This window comes from Schistocerca nitens, chromosome 4 (genome assembly GCF_023898315.1).
Source record: "Schistocerca nitens isolate TAMUIC-IGC-003100 chromosome 4, iqSchNite1.1, whole genome shotgun sequence".
In the NCBI taxonomy this organism is placed as follows: domain Eukaryota; kingdom Metazoa; phylum Arthropoda; class Insecta; order Orthoptera; family Acrididae; genus Schistocerca; species Schistocerca nitens.
In genome coordinates this window covers 691,282,810-691,304,280 of record NC_064617.1, presented here as the reverse complement: position 1 = coordinate 691,304,280, position 21,471 = coordinate 691,282,810, and the positions used below count along the sequence as shown (strand labels likewise).

The 21,471-nt window shown below is 43.6% G+C and overlaps 1 protein-coding gene across 2 annotated transcripts in view; it reads right to left on the bottom strand.

The window, feature by feature from the left end:
• Positions 1-21,471, bottom strand: part of LOC126251662 (proton-coupled folate transporter) — a 324,444-nt gene that overhangs the window by 129,398 nt on the left and 173,575 nt on the right. For both annotated transcript variants that reach the window (XM_049952233.1, XM_049952234.1), the window contains exon 3: positions 16,069-16,243. In XM_049952233.1, the coding sequence (XP_049808190.1) occupies positions 16,069-16,243 (175 nt within the window). The remainder of the gene's footprint in view (positions 1-16,068; positions 16,244-21,471) is intronic.

The following is a 21,471-nucleotide window of genomic DNA, read 5'->3' as shown; positions in this document are numbered from 1 at the left end:
TTTCCTGCCAAGCTCAATCCAACAATTTTCAAATGGCTCTGAGCGCTATGGGACTTAACATCTGAGGTCATCAGTCCCCTCGAACTTAGAACTACTTAAACCTAACTAACTTAAGGCCATCACACACATCCATGCCCGAGGCAGGATTCGAACCTGCGACCGTAGCAGTCGCGCGGTTCCGAACTGAAGCGCCTAGAACCGCTCGGCCACCGCGGCCGGCAACAATTTTCATTAACCGACAACTGTTTCAGGCATAGCAATAAATGCTTTGTTAACTTTCGGAGGCTGTTTCCTTCCATGCCACAGAGCATACAAGAGTATACTTTATGCTCTTGGGAGTTATATTTCGTACTGATATTGATCATGGAGATCAGCTGCGAATGGAATGAAAGTTTAATCACTTGGTTTAAGAATCATAAAAGAAGGTTGTATACATGGCAGACATCTGAAGAAAGTGGAAGGTTCTGACCACAATTTATTGGATATGCACTGTAGATTAAAAATGAAGAAATTGGAAAAAGGTAGGAAATTAAGGAAATGGTAGCTTGGATAATTTGAAAGAATAAGAGGTTGCTGAGACTTTCAGGGGCAGCATTGTGCAGCGGTTGACTACAACAGGAGAAAGGAATACAGGAGAAGATGAATGGGTAGCTCTCAGAGATGAAATAATGTTCAAATGTGTGTGAATTCCTAAGGGACCTAACTGCTGAGGTCATCGGTCCCTAGACTTACACACTACTTAAACTAACTTAAACGAACTTACGCTAAGAACAACACACACACCCATGCCCGAGGGAGGACTCGAACCTGCGACCGTAGCAGTCGCGCGGTTCCGAACGGCTAGAAGACAACGGCCTTGCCGCAGTGGTAACACCGGTTCCCGTCAGATCACCGAAGTTAGGCGCTGTCGGGCTGGGATAGCACTTGGATGGGTGTTGGCAAGCGGGGTGCACTCAGCCGATGTGAGGCAACTGAGGAGCTCTTGATTGAGAAGTAGCGGCTCCGGTCTCGTAAACTGACATGGCCAGGAGAGCGGGTGTGCTGACCACAAGCCCCTCCATGTCCGCATCCAGTGACGCCTGTGGGCTGAGGATGACACGGCAGCCGGTCGTTACCGTTGGGCCTTCCAAGGCCTGTTCGGACGGAGTAGTAGTAGTAGTAGTAGTAGTAGTATGAATGGCTAGAGAACAAATGTAAGGGTTTAGACGCATACTTCACTAGGGGAAAGATAGATACGTCCTACAGGAAAATTAAAGAGGCCTTTGGGGAAAAGAGAAGCAGCTGTATGAATATCAAGAGCTCAGATAGGACACCAGTCCCAAGCAAAGTAGGGAAAGGTGGAAGGAGTATATAGAGACAGAGTGTCTAGACCAGGGAGATAAACTTGAAGACAATATTACAGAAAGAGAGGTGGACGTAGATGAAAATGAGACCGGAGATATGATACTTCGAGAAGAATTTGACAGGGCTCTGAAAGATCTGAATCAAAACAAGGCCCCCGGAGTAGAGGATATTCCGTCAGATATATTGATAGCCTTAGGAGAGCCAGTCATGACAAAACTCTTCCATCCGATGTCCAAGATGTATGAGACTGGTGAAATACCCTCATACTTCAAGTAGAATGTAATAATTCCAATTCCAAGGGAAATAGTTGCTGACAGGAGTGAAAATTACCGAAATATCGGTGTAATGTTGAAGATTAGAGGGCAGAACATGTAACTAGTGAGTACGAACTGAATAGAATTGGGGAGACAAGAAATTTGTGGCACCATTTGACCAAAAGAAGGGATCGGTTGAGAGAACACATTATGACACATCAAGGGATCACCAGTTTAGTATTGGACGGATGTGTGGCGTGTAAAAATCGTAGAGGGACACCAAGCCATGGATACAGCGAGCAGATTCAGAAGGACGCAGGTTGCAATAGTTATTCGGAGATGAAGAGGATAGAGTAGCATGGAGAGCTGTATCAAACCAGTTTTGGACTGAAGACCACTACAAGCAATCCGTTAAGTGACAGACTTCTCCGCAAAGTTTAATAAATGCAGCACTGTTATTTCTTGGCGTAAAACTTTTCAATCCCGTTAGTCTATCTACACCAATTGAAGCTTATATGAAATAAGGCTACAACTTCCATTTACACACATATAGCGAGACTAAAATTCGGAGATGGTCGAAGTGAAATCTGCAATAATATCCTCATGATCAGAAAAGATCTAGAGGACGACGAAATGGGACATAGATTGATGACTTCAAGAAACAAGGAGGACAAACTTGGATACCCCAACTCCTCGCATGCAACTGAAGAGTTCCAAGTAACTTCATTTTATTTCCGCTACCTTCAGAATTTTGAAGAGTCTATTCCAGTCAACATTATCAAAAGCTTTCTCTATGTCAACAAATGCTGTAAACGCATGTTTGCCTTTTCTCCGCCTATCTTCTATGACAACGCATGGAGCCCTCATTGCCTCGCGTGTTCCTAAATTTCTCCGGAACGGAAAATGATCTTCCTCAAGGTCGGCTCTGCCATTTCTTCCACGCTTCTGTAAGTAATTCGTGTCATTTTACAACAATGACTTATTAAAATGACGGTTCTATATTGGACCTGTCTGCAATTGCCTTCCTTGGAAATAATTTTCAGGAAAAGTGGATAGCCTTATTAGTCTTCCAGGATACTTTCATCCACCCTGACGCGTTTTATCTGAATTAACCTCCTCTGTAGATAGTTTTGGAGCTGCACGGTGTATGTGACAAATCACTAGATACACCTGACGGATACAGAACAGTTACCCTCACAACCGACCCGTCACAGAGCCGAATGAGGGTCAAACAGAAGTAACTAGTTCTTTGGTGCAGGAAGGGCACACAAATATACCAAATCTTAATTACTGATTTGTGCATAGTTTACGAATGTGTTGCCCAAGATCATATGAAATTTAATATACAAACCCTGCGATCATTTGTGAAATAACATTGAGTTTCAGCTGAAAGAAACGCACGTTTCCCCTTTCAGTGACGTGTCAGTTTGCCTTAACTAGTTCACAAAATCGTTCCTGGTTCCCAGTCATGGCAACGTGAGAGACGGACCATAGTTTTACCCACAGCGCCCCGTCCTTCTAAGTTGTGTATTTGCCTTGTTTCTGTCTTCTTCTCCTTGAATTTTTATTTTAAAGGTGACATAGAACCGAGCGTATTGGTATCTATTATCACTCATCGCCGTTTGTACTAACTGGTCAGACATCTCATTACCTTGAGTCCTGATATATGCCTTCACCTATAAGAATATAAATTAGTATCTTTGCATCTCTCAAAATACAGAAGACATAACGGTTATTAGATTACGCTTAAAGTGCTACCTTCCCTTTTTTATAGCAGCCATGATAGAGACCCAGAGTCCAACATAATACGATAGTACCTCCTGACACTTTATCTCCTTATTTGGAGAGCCTCCAAGAATGATTGCAGTTCTGCAGCGTAATGTGTGTTGATATGAATTTTTTTGTCATTTTGTGATCTGGATTGGGAGTCGAACTTAGGGCCTTTGCCTTTCGCACGCAAGTGCTCTACTATGTATGATGCATCCATGTAAGCATTACTGGTAGCTTTGTCAAATTTTGAGCCCTTAGCATCCAATAACCACATTGTTACGCACCTGCTAGCAAGCCCATGCACACTGTCCGAGCATAACTATCAGGACATATCTATTGCCGAGCATTAGTATTTTGTGTATCCACTCTTCACCTTATGACAGCATGAATTCCATTGTGTACACTTCCACTGATTTGTCTGAGTGTCTGTGGAGGGATGGTAGCCCATTCTTCCTCAGGAGGCTAAACAAGAGAAAGGTAATGACGCTGGACGCTGTGTTCTGGAGCACATTCGACGTTCTCATTCATTACAAAGGTGTTCCACTGGATTCAGGTCCGGACTCTCGGTAGGTTAGTCCATATCAGGATTGGTATTGTCCACAAATCATCATTGTCCAACTTATGCTACTGTACTAGTGGTGCATTGCCACGCTGCCTAAAAAAAATTATTGTCTCCAAACTGTTCCTCTACTGTATGTTGTACACAATATTATAAAATGTGTTCCTATCCCTCCTCTTTCAGTGCTTTCTTACCCGCAGTACAGGGTCACGCCTAACCTCGAAAAACACCCTCACACCATAACACCCCCTTCCTCTGTAGCTCACTGTTGGCATTACACTTGATGGCAGGTAAAGTTCCGCAGAAATTCGCCAAACACGAACCCTTTCGTCAGATTGTCTGGAGATACACTATTGGCCATTAAAATTGCTACACCAAGAAGAAATGCAGATGATAAACGGGTATTCACTGGACAAATATATTATACTGGAACTGACATGTGATTACATTTTCACGCAATTTGGGTGCATAGATCCTGAGAAATCAGTACTCAGGACAACCACCTCTGGCCTTGCTACGCCTGGGCATTGAGTCAAACAGAGCTTGGATGGCGTGTACATGTACAGCTGCCCATGCAGCTTCAACACGATACCACAGTTCATCAAGAGTAGTTACTGGCGTATTGTGACGAGCCAGTTGCTCGACCACCATTGACCAGACGTTTTCAATTGGTGAGAGATCTGGAGAATGTTCTGGTCAGGGCAGCAGTCGAACATTTTCTGTATCCAGAAAGGCCCGTACAGGACCTGCAACATGCGGTCATGCATTGTCCTGCTGAAATGTAGGGTTTCGCAGGGATCGAATAAAGGGTAGAGCCACGGGTCGTAACACATCTGAAATGTAACGTCCACTGTTCAAAGCGCCGTCAGTGCGAACAAGAGGTGACCGAGACGTGTAACCAATGGCACCCAATACCATCACACCGGGTGATACGCCAGTATGGCGATGACGAATACACGCTTCCAATGTGCGTTCACCGCGATGTCGCCAAACACGGATGTGACCATCATGATGCTGTAAACATAACCTGGATTCATCCGAAAAAATGACGTTTTGCCATTTGTAACCGCAGACATGGTCTCCGAGCTGATAGTCCGTGCTGCTGCAAACGTCTTCGAACTGTTCGTGCAGATGGTTGTTGTCTTGCAAACGTCCCCATCTGTTGACTCAGGGATCGAGACGTAGCTGCACGCTCCGTTACAGCCATGCGGATACGATGCCTATCATCTCGACTGCTAGTGATACGAGGCCGTTGGGAGCCAGCACGGCGTTCCGTATTACCCTGCTGAACCTACCGATTCCATATTCTGCTCACAGTCATTGGATCTGGACCAACGCGAGCAGCAGTGTCGCGATACGATAAACCGCAATCGCGATAGGCTACAATTCGACCTTTACCAAAGTCGGAAACGTGATGGTACGCATTTCTCCTCCTTACACGAGACATCACAACAACGTTTCACCAGGCAACGCCGGTCAACTGCTGTTTGTGTATGAGAAATCGGTTGGAAACTTTCCTCATGTCAGCACGTTGTAGGTGTCGCCACCGGCGCCAACCTTGCGTGGATGCTCTGAAAAGCTAATCGTTTGCATATCACAGCATCTTCTTCCTGTCGGTTAAATTTCGCGTCTGTAGCACGTCATCTGTGTGGTGTAGCAATTTTAATGGCCAGTAGTGTATAATGTGATTCGTCACTACAAATCATTCATTGACAGTCACACACTGTCGTGTGGCGTCGCTGTTCAACCTGCTGTAACCACTGTACCTCATTATTTTAAACTCGCTACGGACATTCATTGTGGTAGCTGAACCGCTGTTAGCAGTTTGGTACTCACAGGTGATTCCTTCTGTTGATATCGTGCAATTTCACAACCATCCTTCACACTGATCGAAGGTTCCTGTCCATGGGTAGGCCTGTATGAGTTTCCTTGGTCGTGGTTTGCCTGTGGTTTTTACTGCGCGTTTCCACTTCGCAATCATGGCAGACGACTTAGGAAGCTTTAGAAAGGTTGAAACGTTCCTGATGGATTTGTTACTCAGGTGAAATCCGATCACTAGTCCACATCTGGAATCACTCAGCCCTCCTGACCGACACATTCTACTGTAACTGCTTTTCTGTTGACAACAGAATACTCTCCGCCTCATTTTATGCTGGCAGGTCCATCCACATTATAGAGGGGTGTCCTGATCCTTGAATAATGCATGGCACTTCGGTAGTCAGCGCAGGCCATACTTGAGGAGAAGTTATCGTATATGCAGGTGAATAATAGGTAATAGTGAAAACTGACACAAGTGGAGGCATACAATAGGAATATACCGTGGTATCACGGATCGATACCACCCTACAGGCGTCAATGTTGACAACGGAATTGCAAGTTTGCGTCAGACGCCGATAGTGGTCGTACAGGATCCGGCGGACCCAATGGTGCACGCCCACTAAGCCACAGCTCCGGCGGCTCTGGACTCTGAGCGATCCTGCCACTGTAATACGGGATGGTGGCGGCAGCCAGACAGCCCCACTCGCACTTGGAGCTTCTTCCTTCGTGATACTACGCAACTGACGCTTAATCACGGCACTGACTCCACTGCTCGTCCTTGTTGTATGAGCTGGACTCGTTCTGTCTGCATTATTTGTAATGATTCTTCGTATGCTAGGAGAAATACAAGTTAAGTAAATCTTCAGTTTACCGTGTTAATCTCTTTGCTAATCATTTCTGTTCCTGTCCAGCTTCCGTGCGAGAAATTTGCTGCATCACTCTGTACCTCCACCTCTCCTTACTGTTGTACACGAAATCGTACACAATATTTATGATAACAGAAGCAAAAACGTTTCGATATACGTGGGCCCATTAACAAGCTGTACTGATTTCCTTATAAAACAATGTCGTAGTTAATACAAATGTACAGAGGTGAGAAAAAGTCATGGGTTACCTTCTAATATCGTGTCGGACCTCATTTTGTCCAGCATAGTGCAGCAACTCGATATGGCATGGGCTCAACAAGTCGTTGGAAGTCCCCTGCAGAAATACTGAGTCATGCTGCCTCTATAGACGTCCAGAATTGCGACAGTGTTGCCAGTGCAGAATTTTGTGTACGAACTGATCTCTTGATTGTTGTTGTTGTTGTTGTTGTTGTGGTCTTCAGTCCAGAGACTGGTTTGATGCAGCTCTCCATGCTACTCTCTCCATGCTACTCTATCCTGTGCAAGCTTCTCCATCTCAAAGTACCTACTGCAACCTACATCCTTCTGAATCTGTTTGAGTATTCATCTCTTGATCTCCCTCTACGATTTTTACCCTCCGCAATGCCCTCCATTACTAAATTGGTGATCCCTTGATGCCTCAGAATATGTTCTACCAAGCGATCCCTTCTTCCAGCCAAGTTGTGCCACAAATTTCTCTTCTCCCCAATTCTATTCAATACCTCCTCATTAGTTATGTGATCTACCCATCTAATCTTCAGCATTCTTCTGTAGCACAACATTTGGAAAACTTCTATTCTCTTCTTGTCCAAACTATTTATCGTCGACGTTTCACTTCCATACATGGCTACACTCCATACAAATACTTTCAGAAAAGACTTCCTGACACTTAAATCTATACTCGATGTTAGCAAATTTCTCTTCTTCTCTCTTGATTATGTAACATAAATGTTCGATGGGATTCACGCCGGGAGCCGGCCGCTGTGACCGAGCGGTTCTAGGCGCTTCAGTCCGGAACCGCGCTGCTGCTACGGTCGCAGGTTCGAATCCTGCCTCGGGCATGGGTGTGTGTGATGTCCTTAGGTTAGTTAGGTTTAAGTAGTTCTAAGTCTAGGGGACTGATGATCTCAGATGTTAAGTCCCATAGTGCTGAGAGCCATTTGAATTTTTGATTCACGCCGGGTAATCTGGGTGGCCACCCAATTTGCTCAAACTGTCCAGAATGTTCTTCAAACCAACTGCAAACAATTGTGGCCCAGTGACGCAGAGCACTGCCATCCATAAAAATTTCATCGTTGTTGCCTGCAAATGGCCTCCAAGTAGCCCAAATAACCATTCCCAGTCAATGATCGGTTCAGATTGACCAGAGGACTCAGTCCATTCCATGTAAACACCGCCCACACCATTATGGAGCCACTACCTGCTTTCAAACTCCCAATGTTGACAACTTGGGTCCATAGCTTCGTGGGGTCTGCGCCACACTCGATCCCTACCATCAGCTCTTACCAGCTGCAAATGCGACTCATCTGACCATGTCACATTTGTCCAGTCGTCCAGGTCCAATCGATATGGTTATGAACCCAGGAGAGGCACTGCAGGCGATGTAGCGCTGTTAGCAAAGGCACTCGCATCGGTTGTCTGCTGCCAAATTTCGTCGCAGTTTCCTAACGGATACGTTCGTCGTACCTCCCATATTGGCGGTTATTTCACTCATTACTGATTGTCTGTCAGCACTGACAATTCTATGCAAATGCCGCAGATATCGGTGTTTAAGTGAGAGCCATCGGCCACTGTATTGTCCATGGTGAGAGGTAACGTCTGAAATTTGGTATTCTCGGCCACTCTTGACACTGTGGATTTCGGAATATTGCTTTCCCCAACGATTTCCGAAATGGAATGTCCCATGCGCCTAGCTTCCACTACCATTCCGTGTTGAAAATCTGTTAATTCCTCTCGTGCGGCCATAAGATTTGGAAATTTGTGATAAGGTGTTATGGGATCAAACTGCTGAGGTCATCGGTCCCTAGGCTTACGTGCTACTTAATCTAACTTACGCTAAGGACAACACACACACCCACGCCCGAGGGAGGACTCGAACCTCCGACGGGGGGAGCCGCCCGGACTGTGACCAGACGCCCGAGACCGCGCGGCTACCTCACGCGGCGTGCGACCATAATCACGTCCGAAACCTTTTCACATAAATCACCTGAATACGAATGACAGCCTCGCCAATGCACCGCTCTTTTATGCCGTGTGTATGCAACACTACAGCCAGGGTTTTCTCAAAAGAAATGTGGACAGCATTCCCATTGGTGAGATTGCAGAGCTGGAGCAGTGAATTGTACAGTCTTGTCAACATTTGCACCATGAACCGGGAGTGTATCAAAGAACTGGTATCTCTTCGCAGAGATGAGTGCATCGAAATACAAGGTCGACACGTGAAACCCATCTTTAACAGGCAAGAGTTACATTAACTTGTAAAAGGCGATGTACTCGTACGCAAGAACCTAGACATTCGCTTTGCCTTGTTCCATTTACGACCGACCTAGTGCGACGTTACCTAATACATATTCTGCTCAGAAGTAGACTCTCTAAAAACCGTACCATACTAACAAACCAATTGCGACTTTATCTGATGTTGGTCACACTTCAGTTAACTGGGCTGTGCACGGCTTTGTTTGAAAAGAATAGTTCGACAATGACCTAGGATCGAGCTGCACATGTCTGCTTTCATGCTCAGCAGCAAACTCCCTGCAAATAGTAAACTGAAGCTGTGATCCTGCAGTCAAATAGTCTATGCATTGGCTAGAATGACGAATTAATAAAATAAGATAATAATAAGACATATTAAATAAAGACAATTTGAAGTATTAACTAAAAGGTTTCTATTCTAACGTCAGTAATCGATGTAGATGACACGAGAGAATTATGTTGAATAACGTTTACTTAAGGAAGAAAATCTCATATAGATGGAAAGTGGCCATATGAGAACTAGTTGTAACACTGAGAGAAGGATATCGTTATGAAATGAAGTAAAGTTGCGTTGAGAGGATTACGAGAATGGTAGTGAAATCCTCGAGCCAAATAGTAATCCACGTCACGCGAAAAAACTAATGCCATTTTGTGATCACAATACACAAAATATTCGTCAACTCAAAATAATTGCCGCGTGGGATTACCGACAGCGAATCACAAGAAAAAGTTCGGGAATATGTTAAAAATTGTATTTGAAAGAATGGGCATTGGTTAATATAAAAAAGAAGACTGTGTTGATAGTGATGTATTGTAGTTACCTTAAGGATATTATTTAAGATTTTACAGTATATTTATTATGTGTGCTTTTTCTACTTCAGAGAGTAGTTTTTGAAATTTACAAGCTAATGTACAGAACTTATGTGACATTGAGATTGTGTGTCTAATAGTGTCAAAACACAAAACATTAAAGGTGCATTATTGGCTTATATTAGAAATCTGGAAATAGACAGTTTTTATAGAAATGTCCTTATCGATTGGTTAAAACCATAAGATTCTATAATATTCAATGGCTGGCACATTGCCCTGTTCATTTTTGCACTGTGATGTGTAAGTCAGTTTCGCAGTGAAAGACTGATTATATAGATCTGATCACTTCAGATACTTAACATTCAATTAATGTCCAGAAAGTGTAGTTGGAAGGTTAGTCAACTTTATTATATACCTCCTTTCCGCCATCCTCAAGTATTTCAGAAATCGTCTGTCGTGATTATTAAATTGTTTTATATTTAAAATTATCCCACCAACTTGCTGATATCCATCATAAAGAACTAATTATGCTTCTGTAAATCTTGGAGCTCATGTAACTCAAAGTGCAGATTTCATTTCTTCAGGTTGAAGTTTGAATGTCTTTAAAAATTTTTTTTTGATGTTTAACTTTATTCTTTCTGGTAATTTAGTCAGTAACACAATCTTCTGTTGTCTTTCTTTAACGTCAGCGTAATTGAAATGATCAAACCGTCTTGTTTAAATAACCGGCGTAGATTCAAGCATGTGTACATGCGTAGTACATGAACTTAGTATGTATTTGGAATGTGTAACATTGTTTTTTTAATAAATGTTTTTATAAAAAAAAGCTGTCTAATGCGCTGCAGTCATGGACTGTGCGGCTGGTCCCGGCGTAGGTTCAAGTTTTCCCTCGGGGATGGGTGTGTGTGTTTGTCCTTAGGATAATTTAGGTTAAGTAGTGTGTAAGCTTAGCAGTTAAGTCCCATAAGATTTCACACACATTTAACATTTTTTCAAAATAATTCAGAGTTCAGCATGACGATTAATGCGTTAACAAATGACAGGCAACGAGTAGGAATTCATACCCTATCTATTCTCAATTCCGTAATGCAAGCGGGAAAGGTAAGTTTCTGCATAGTAGCACATTTAGACCTCGCGAAAATTAGAGCCCTTTCAAAAGTAAAAGTACTGTAGCGGCCATTCACCGCCCAGAATCTGTCACCGACACGACTGAATCACACGTTACCACAGATAGATTTGCCTTCCACCAGATCTCAACGTGAAGTGCCCAAAAACGAAAAGTTAAAAATCTTGTAGTGGCTGTTCACCGTACAAAATCAATCACCTACACGACCGAATATTGCACTATTCCACAAGAAGGTCTGCCTTCCTCCAGAACCGGAGCAAAAATGTCCAGAATCGCTCCCTTGAGTGCATCATTCACAAAGTACCTCTCTTCACTTGACTCCAGCGGTTTTCCGCCACTGTAACTCTCATTGGCAGAAGGCCATTCACGCCAAAATTACATCATTCTTGTGTTCTACAGACATGATTTTGACTGAACTTGACAACTTTCCGCACTTAACCAATACATTAAAACAATATTTAATTAAAGAAATGTTATAAACATTGTCACACTCAGATCATTCACAATAATTATAAATAAAAGTTTCTTTATAAGTAAATACACCAGAATTTTTGCGCAAGTGTGTTCACGTTAAATGATTACAAAATGTTGTTAAATACTGTTTATACTACTATTTATGTCTCCATGATAGACGCATCTTTCGGCACTCTTTGCGGTAGCGGTATCAGCTAATAAAAGCGACTGACCGCGTTTAAATTACACTGGTTTTTTATCAACTCCCATCATATTTTAATAAAGTTATTGGCAAAGAAGTAACCTTTTCCTTACTAACTCCACAAGTTTGACAAGATATGAGGTATTCATGTAGTATTCAGTTGCTGTGTTATTGTGGACGATACGATGTTCTGAAAAAATTGGCACAACGAATGAGATATAAAAGATAATAAATTAACAAATAAAATAGATACAGATATATAGCTTTCAGGACAGACAGCTATAGTGCAATGCTGTCGTCTGACAACACTTGAAGGGTTTAAAAGTTGTCAGTTCTAAGTTTCTTCAGAAAATATTTAGTTAGTGTAACAAATTAACTTATTTGACACAAAGCTTTACGCCTCGCCTGGGTCCATCAACGCCGACATTGGACTGTTGATGACTGGAAAGATGCTGCCCGGTCAGACGAGTTTCGTTTCAAATTGTATCAAGCAGATGGACTTGTAGAGGTATGGAGACAACCTCATGAATCCATGGGCCTGCATGTCAGCAGGGGACTGTTCAAGCTGATGGAGACTCTGTAATGATGTGGGGCGTGTGCAGTTGGAGTGATATGGGACCCCTGACACGTCTAGATACGACTCTTGACAGGTGACACGTACGCAAGCATCCTGTCTGATCACCTGCATCCATTCATACCCACTGCGTATTCCGACGGACTTGGCCGATTCCAGCAGGACAATGCTTCCCCACACGTCCATAATTGCTATAGAGTGGCTCCAGGAACACTTTTCTGAATTTAAACATTTCCGCTGACCACCAAATTCCCCAGACATGAACATTATTGAGGATATCTGGGATGACTTGCGACGTGCTGTTCAGAAGAGATCTCGACCCCCTTGTACTCTTACGGATTTATGTACAGCCCTGTAGGATTCATGATGTCAGTTATCTCCAGCACTACTTCAGAATCAGTCGAGTCCATGGCATGTCGTGTTCCGGCACTTTTGCTTGCTCGCAAGGGCCTACACGATATTAGGCAGTTCCAGCGGCGCGGTCTATTGTCCGACGAATTTGTAGCAGTTCTGAAGCGAATGCCGTGAAGTGTTTCCTTCATTTTAGAAATGCCCTTGTTCAGTTTTGAAACACAACTTACGACCAGCTTAGAGACAGAACTGATGACACTTTCTGCAAGACCTGACCATCATTTTGCAGGACACTGCTGAAGCACGTACAGTGCAAGCTGTTACTGATTTGTTTGACTGATGGGACTGCTCAGTGCTATACCACCTACTGCACTCCCCTGACTTAAGCCCTCGTGAGTTCAACTCGATTTCTAACTGAAGGAAACACTTCACGGCATTCGCTTCAGAACCGCAACAAAATCGTCGGGCAATAGACCGCGCCGCTCGAACTGTCAACACAACTGGCACTGCTAAGAGTATCCTACAATTCCACATCGCTGGCAACGGGTTATACACAATGCTAGTGACTAGTTTGAAGGTCTGTAAAACTTTGAAACACGTATCTATTTTGTACGAGCTGTAAATAAATAGTTGGCACTATTAAAGTTCCAACCCCGGGAGTAGCCCAGAAAGTAATGCACCGCATATGTTTTCTCTGCCGAAAACAATGCTACGAATGCGAAATGTTACGTTCATAATGTATTATTTGAAGTCTCCTGAGTGAGCGCGCTAAGTTTCCGTAACTTCCGACAGTTAGCGTAGCTGCAGGATAGTTTCAAAACGGCGTCTGTAGGTGATGTAGATTACAAGCGGCATTTCATCATTGAATTTGTCACTGCAGAGAATGAAACTATGGGGAATGCTCACAAACACTTCTGCGAAGTCTATGGAGCATCTGCTGTCGTTGTAAGTACAGTTAGTTGCTGGACACGGAGAGTGAGGTCACCAGAAAGCGGTTCGGCGGAGCTCCACGATCTGCAGCGGTGACACCTGACAGCCCTGACCTAGCTCCCTCGGACTTCCACTTGTTTGGGAGATTAAAGGATGCCATTAGTGGAAGATATTTTGAGAACGATGAGGAGGTGATCATACACTGACTCCGCCACCAGGACAAGGATTGATACCGACAGGGCATACACGACCTTGTTTTGCACTGGAGGAAGGCCATAGATTGGGATGGAGATTACGTGAAAAAAAAGTTGTGTAGATAAAACACAATTCTTTCGTGTGTACACTAATGGCCATTAAAATTGCTACACCAAGAAGAAATGCAGGTGATAAACGGGTATTCATTGGACAAATATATTATACTGGAACTGACAAGTGATTACATTGTCACGCAATTTGGGTGCATAGATCCTGAGAAATCAGTACCCAGAACAACCACCTCTGGAAGTAATAACGGCCTTGATACGCCTGGGCATTGCTTCAAACAGTCCTTGGTTGGGATGTGCAGGTACAGCTGCCCATGCAGCTTCAACACGATACCACAGTTCATCAAGAGTAGTGACTGGCGTATTGTGACGAGCCAGTTGCTCGGCCACCATTGACCAGACGTTTTCAGTTGGTGAGAGATCTGGAGAATGTGCTGGCCAGTGTAGCAGTCGATCATTTTCTGTATCCAGAAAGGCCTGTACAGGACCTTCAACATGCGGTCGTGCATTATGCTGCTGAAATGTAGGGTTTCGCAGGGATCGAATGGGGGGTAGAGCCACGGGTCGTAACACATCTGAAATGTAACGTCCACTGTTCAAAGTGCCGTCAATGCGAACAAGAGGTGACCGAGACGTGTAACCAATGGCACCCCATACCATCACGCCGGGTGATACGCCAGTATGGCGATGACGAATACAAGTATCCAATGTGCGTTCACCGCGATGTCGCCAAACACGGATGCGACCTTCTTGATTCTGTAAACAGAGCCTGGATTCATCCGAAAAAATGACGTTTTGCCATTTGTGCACCCAGATTCGTCGTTGAGTACAACATCGCAGGCGCTCCTGTCTGTGATGCAGCGTCAAGGGTAACCGCAGTCATGGTCTCCGAGCTGATAGTCCATGCTGCTGCAAACGTCGTCGAACTTTTCGCGCAGATGGTTGTTGTCTTGCAAACATCCCCATCTGTTGACTCAGGGATCGAGACGTGGCTGCACGATCCGTTACAGCCAGACTGATAAGATGCCTGTCATCTCGACTGCAAGTGATAGGAGGCCGTTGGGATCCAGCACGGCGTTCCGTATTACCCTCCTGAACCCACCGATTCCATATTCTGCTAACAGTCATTGGATCGCGACCAACGCGAGCAGCAATGTCGCGATACGATAAACCGCAATCGCGATAGCCTACAATCCGACCTTTATGAAAGTCGGAAACGGATGGTACGCATTTCTCCTCCTTACACGAGGCATCAGAACAACGTTTCACCAGGCAACGCCGGTGAACTGCTGTTAGTGAATGAGAAATCGGTTGGAAGCTTTCCTAATGTCAGCACGTAGTAGGTGTCGCCATCGGCGCCAACCTTGTGTGAATGCTCTGAAAAGTTAATCATTTGCATATCACAGCATCTTCTTCTTGTCGGTTAAATTTCGCATCTATAGCACGCCATCTTCGTGGTGTAGCAATTTTAATGGCCAGTACTATATAATTCTCATTATGTTCAGTAAAAAATTGTCGAAGAAAAAAATGCGATGCATTACTTCCTGAGCAACCCTAATTGTGTGTTTGTGTGTGTGTGTGTGTGTGTGTGTGTGTGTGTGTGTGTGTGTGTGCGTGTAATTCTTAGCACATAAATGACAAAATTGTTTTACATTTGACTGTAAGGAAATGATTACCTCTGTAGACACCATACAATAAAATACAAATATTCCAGCGAAGCATCGAGTGCATGTCCAGTTCATTGCTTTATAGCCACTGGACTGCTGACTGGCCTCTAACGAGTGGGCCAACTGTGAGCCTGTTTAAGAGATGTACTGGCCTGTGGTGAAGTGTCCCCTCGCTCCTACGGGATGTTGGGGGTCAGGGTGTTGAGTCCTTGAGCTGCCGACTTCCTGGAATACACGGGCAGCACCACGACTCGGCACCAGGACCCCATCAACACTACCGCCTCACTACTGACTTCCACCCCCACCACTGGCCGCGATATTTCTTCCGGAGGCATGCGATCGGTCCATCCAGCGGCTTTAGAGGAACGACTTAGATATGAACCCGACAATTCTCCTGGAGATACTGAGTAGCAAGCTCGCCGAAACGTTGCGACAACACGGCGCCATGACTCGACTAATAACCAAAGAAGATCTCAACTCGGCTGCAGTCATATACGGCCTGGAAAGAGGTTTCTATCAAAGTAATCAGTACGGTCTCTGTAGAAAGCATCAGTCAACGAGACTGCAGACGGCGTTGTGCTGTTGGCTGACCTTGCGAAGCGTTGAGGACAAGTGCGGCCGAGTAGAAGAGCTTGCCGACCAGCCCCAGCAGCAGCGGACCCTTGCGGCCGTGGCGGTCGCTCCAGGCGCCCAGCAGCGTTGCCATCAGGATGGGCGGCGCGTGCGACACGATCTGGTTCCACTGGAAGAACGTCGACACCACCACCTGCACACAGTCACGGCGCGAAAGCGTCAGGTCAGAACCTCCAATGTGATGAGAGGGCTCTGAACTGCTCTCAGTTGCGAGCAACACTGTGCGCCCAACGCAAAGCGACACTGTTCACATGTGTACACGTGTGCAGATATCTGGCTACTCATCAAGTGACATGGCATGCCAAACCTTTAGGATCAGAATTATGCAGACGATAGAGGCTCCTAAGATAAGGGCATTGAGACAAGAAACTAAAGGTAGGGAATGAATATTTCACGTGGCACGAAATCCTGAGTGAGCAATAGGTGTGGTGAGCTTTGGAAACTGTTTAGTTTCGTAACAGACAGATGCTTATGAGGAAGGATAGGAATACAGCAATCAGTCGCAGTCCCAACGGTTTATGCCGGCCGGTGTGGCCGAGCGGTTCTAGGCGCCACAGTCTGGAACCGCGCGACCGCTACGGTCGCAGGTTCGAATCCCGCCTCGGGCATTGTAAGTTAGGTTTAAGTAGTTCTAAGTTCTAGGGGACTGATGGCCTCAGAAGTTCAGTCCCATAGTGCTCAGAGCCATTTGAACCAATCCAACGGTTTTTATTATTCTTGCACATTCAGAGTTCAGCTATAAAGAGCCACATTCAGTGCATTTGAGTGAGTTATGACCCTTGCATGTCCAGATTTCGGCTATAAATTGCCATCTTCAGAGCATTTGCACAGAAGATGGCTATTTATAGCTGAAAACTGGATACGCAAAAATAATAAAAACCAATGGGATTGCAACTGATTACTGTATTCCTCTCCTTCCTTAGAATAATATACACACTGTGCACAACAGTTTCACCTGGAGTCCAAGTTGGGGAAACAACAGCTTGCCGCATTGACGTTCTGGCGCTATATTGGAAAGCAATGCACAGATCTTCACGGTGGAGTATACTACTAATAACATTTCTTAAGTGCTAAGCGAAGATGACGTATTTAATGTACAGAGCAGCAGAAATATTGTACACGGAAGCCGAAAAACTGTACAGAAAAAAGATCCACCCTATGTGTCATCCACCTTGGAAGAAATTCATCAACATGTATGGAAACTTACGAGATACTAAATGGTTCCAAACAGAGCTAGCCCAGATTATCAACATGAAACTCTCACACAGTAGACTTCGAGAAGATGATATTGGATTGTGTGTGGGAAGATTCATTCAGTACGGTTCCTTCAACTTGCCAGTGAAATGCATACTTCTGATAGTATACCTTGGAGAGTATTTGTGCATGACAGGGGAGTAACTGCTGCTGAACTGTGTGTATAAGGAACGGAACCAAGTGAAGTTAAAGACGAATTTATCTCAGCCAATGGATTGTCCAACGCAGCACAGCAGTGAGAACTGCCTGTAGATTTTACTGTTCATGGACGACGCCAGGTTCAACCGAGGTTGCTTTTTTTAAGTGCCTCAATAGCCATATTTGGTATGACAAAATCCGTACGCCACGTACGTCTCAGATCTCCAGCAATAATTCTATATAAACCTGTGGACTGGAATCATACAAACGTCTAGGAATTTTAGAGGGGACTGAGTAGACAATTATTTATTTCAAGTTTCTGCTACCAGTCACTTTTTATTTTATGCTTAATCTAACATAATGCAACGCGTATCGAACATGTTTTGTTCATTGTCAAGCGTTTGTATATACATACATACAACGAGAAATGTTACTTAAAAGCCGGCCGGAGTAGCCGAGCGGTTCTAGGCGCTACAGTCTGGAACTGCGCGACCGCTATGGTCGCAGGTTCGAATCCTGCTTCGGGCATGGATATGTGTGATGTCCTAAGGTTAGTTAGGTTTAAGTAGTTCTAAGTTCTAGGGGACCGATGACCTCAGAAGTTAAGTCCCATAGTGCTCGGAGCCATTTTTTTTTTGTTACTTAAAAATTAACAGTTTTAAACTAGATTAATCTAGAACACTTTGTTTTTTACTGTAGCTGCTGGTGTGGCATTTGGGGGGAAGGAGGGGGGCAGTGTATATCTAGAAATCGAAGTCAGTGATGTCTTCTGTTGGTTTCCTTCTTTGTTGTTGACTATGTATATCACAGCAGTTACATCTTCTTGCTGCTTCACTTGTATCACTGGTGTACTGCCACACCAGCAGCTACAGTAAAAAACAAAGTGTTCTAGATTAATCTAGTTTAAAACTGTTTATTTTTAAGTAACATTTCTCGTTGTATGTATGTATGTACAAACGCTTGAAAATGAACAAAACATGTTCGAAACGCCTTGCATTATGTTAGATTAAGCATAAAATAAAAAGTGACTGGTAGCAGAAACTTGAAATAAATAATTTTCCCACACAGTCACGGTTTACAAACATAGCCATTATGGCTGAAAATAATTATGAGTAGACAATATTTGGAATTGGAACCGGTGTCCGAAAACGTACCCTTCCCTGCTACAACCATTTGAAAATATGTTGGTAACGCGACCAGTTTTACAAGTAATTTATTAGGCATGACCCAGTACATCACTTATTTTACAATTCCAGTCATTAACAACCCAAGAAACAAAAAGTAAACTTAACCAGTTTTCACAGACACTGTCGTTTACAGCTGAGTCTGTCAACAGAGCAGGTTTCACTAGGCTTGGCCTGCACCTCAGTAAGTACAGGAAGGGTAGACTGGCAAAGCTTGTAGGTGACAGAGTAGTGGCGGGTCGTGGGATCACTCATGGGGTAACTCCTGTAGTACTTGGTGTTAGAGCTGCACATTTTCAGGTTAAAGTCAGCTGATAGGTATTCCTGCTTACGGGAAGTCTTTCTAACAAAGGAACCACTTTCTACAAAGGTTAGTTGTTCAAGCTGTGAGGGAATTAGCACATTTCATCAAAATATACAACGTATTAGAGATAAAGATAGTGAACTGCTTAAATGTGTTGACTCCGACATTATTTGTATTTCAGTGCACTTCTTAAATAATGTGACAATTCAGAGGCTTCCTTTACTTGGATATAAGTTAGCTAGCACTTTTTCTAGGAGTTCTCTGAAGTACCTGAAAAACGATATTCCATTCGAGTCCGTCGATCTTTCAAAGCACTGCACGGGAAAGATATTTGAATGTTGTGCCGGTGTGGCTGAATTTATTGGAACTAAATTTCTAATTGTTGTTACTTACAGGTGTCCTGACTCTGATTTCAGAACATTTCTGCTCAAGCTGGTGTGGCTTCTGGGTTCACTTTACAGGAAGTACAAAAATCAGCTGTAAGTGGAGACTTCAACAGTAGTTGTGTAAGAGAGTGTGCAGGAAAGAGGATGCTCGTAGATCTCCTTAATTCGCATCATCTGATGCAAACTATATTCTTTCCAACGGTAGTACAGGGGAACACAGCCCAACCATAGACTACATTTTGTTCCTTCTTCATTACTAGAGAAACATTCTATTAGCAAAAATGTGAATGGCCTTTCAGACCATGATGCACAAATTTTAACCCTAATAGCCTTTTGTGCTAAATCGCGTTACATATAACTATAAACTATTTAGAAAAGCTAATCTAGTTACAGGTGAGACCTTTTTAAACCTCATTTAAGGAACAAGAGTGGCATGATTTTTATAGTGCCGATAACCTAGACGATAAATATAATGCTTTCCTCAACATATTTCTCATACCCTTTAAAACTTACTTTCCGTTAGAACGTTCAAAACAGGGTACTAGCACTAACAGGCAGCCTGAGTTATTGACTAGGGAGATAAGAATATAATAAACAACAAAGTGCTAATTATATCCAAACGTTAGAAACAGTCACAATCGAGTTGCAGCAGCCCATTACAAACAGTACTGTAAGGTGCTTAAAAATGTTATTAGGAAGGCAAAAAGCATGTGGTACGCAAATAGAGTGGATAATTCCCAGGATAAAATTAAAACCATACGGTCAGTCCAGAAGGAAGTGTCTGGTCAGCAGCACCATGGTGAGGATACAAAGTCGGTAAGTAGTAGAAACGTTTCAGTTACTTATAAGCCGGATATATGCACTGTACTTAATAATCACTTTCTGAATACAGCAGGCGAACTTAGTAAAAGATTATTTCCTACAGGGAATCATATAACTCTCTTAGAAAATAGCTTTCCGAGACTGTTACCTGAAATACTACTCCATGATACTGACAAGGGAGAGAACGCGTCAATAATTAAATAGCTAAAGACCTAGGACTCTCATGGATATGACGGGGTATCTAGCAGAATACTAAGGTACTGTTCTGCATATGTTATCCCAGTACTTAAACATATCTGTAACTTTTCCTTTCGGAATTGTCAGTTTCCTGACCGATTAAAGTTGGTTGGTTGGTTTGGTGAAGGAGACCAGACAGCGTGGTCATCGGTCTCATCGGATTAGGGAAGGATGGGGAAGCAAGTCGGCCGTGCCCTTTCAGAGGAACCATCCCGGCATTTGCCTGGAGTGATTTAGGGAAATCACGGAAAACCTAAATCAGGATGGCCGGACGCGGGATTGAACCGTCGTCCTCCCGATTAAAGTATTCAGTAGTGAAGCCACATTGTGAAAAACGGGAAAGGGGTAATACAGATAGTTTTAGACTTATCTCTATGCCATCAGTGTTTGTTAAAGTTATTGAAAAGGCTGTATATACAAGGGCAATTGATCATTTCAACTAAAAAAAATTTCCGTCAAATGTACAGTTTGGTTTTAGAACTGGTTAACAACTGAAAATGTTATATTCCCTTTTCTCATTGAGGCTATGGACGGAATAAATAAAGTCGCGAACGTTAGCCGTCTTCTTTGGCTTAACTAAGGCGCTTGATTGTCTTATCTCAAAATATTGTTACAGAAGTTGGACCATTATGGAATAAGGGAACTATCTCACAACTGGTTCACCTCTTACTTTAAGAACAGACAGCAGAAGGTCATTCTCCTCATTACTGAGAATGGCTAAGACGTGCAGTTCCAATGGGGCACAGTTAAGTGAGGGGTACCCCATGGGTCGGTGCTGGGGCAGCTACTGTTTCTTACGCATATAAATCACATGCTTTCTAGTATTACATGTGATTCTAAAATATTATTGTTTGCTGATGACACCAGCTTGATAGTTTAGCATGTTGCGCGCAATACTGACGCAGTATCAAATAATGCAGTCAAGACATAAGTTTATGGCTTATAGAAAATAAATTGACGCTAAATCAAAAATGTTCAAATGTGTGTGAATGCCTAAGGGACCAAACTGCTTAGGTCATCGGCCCCTAGACTTACA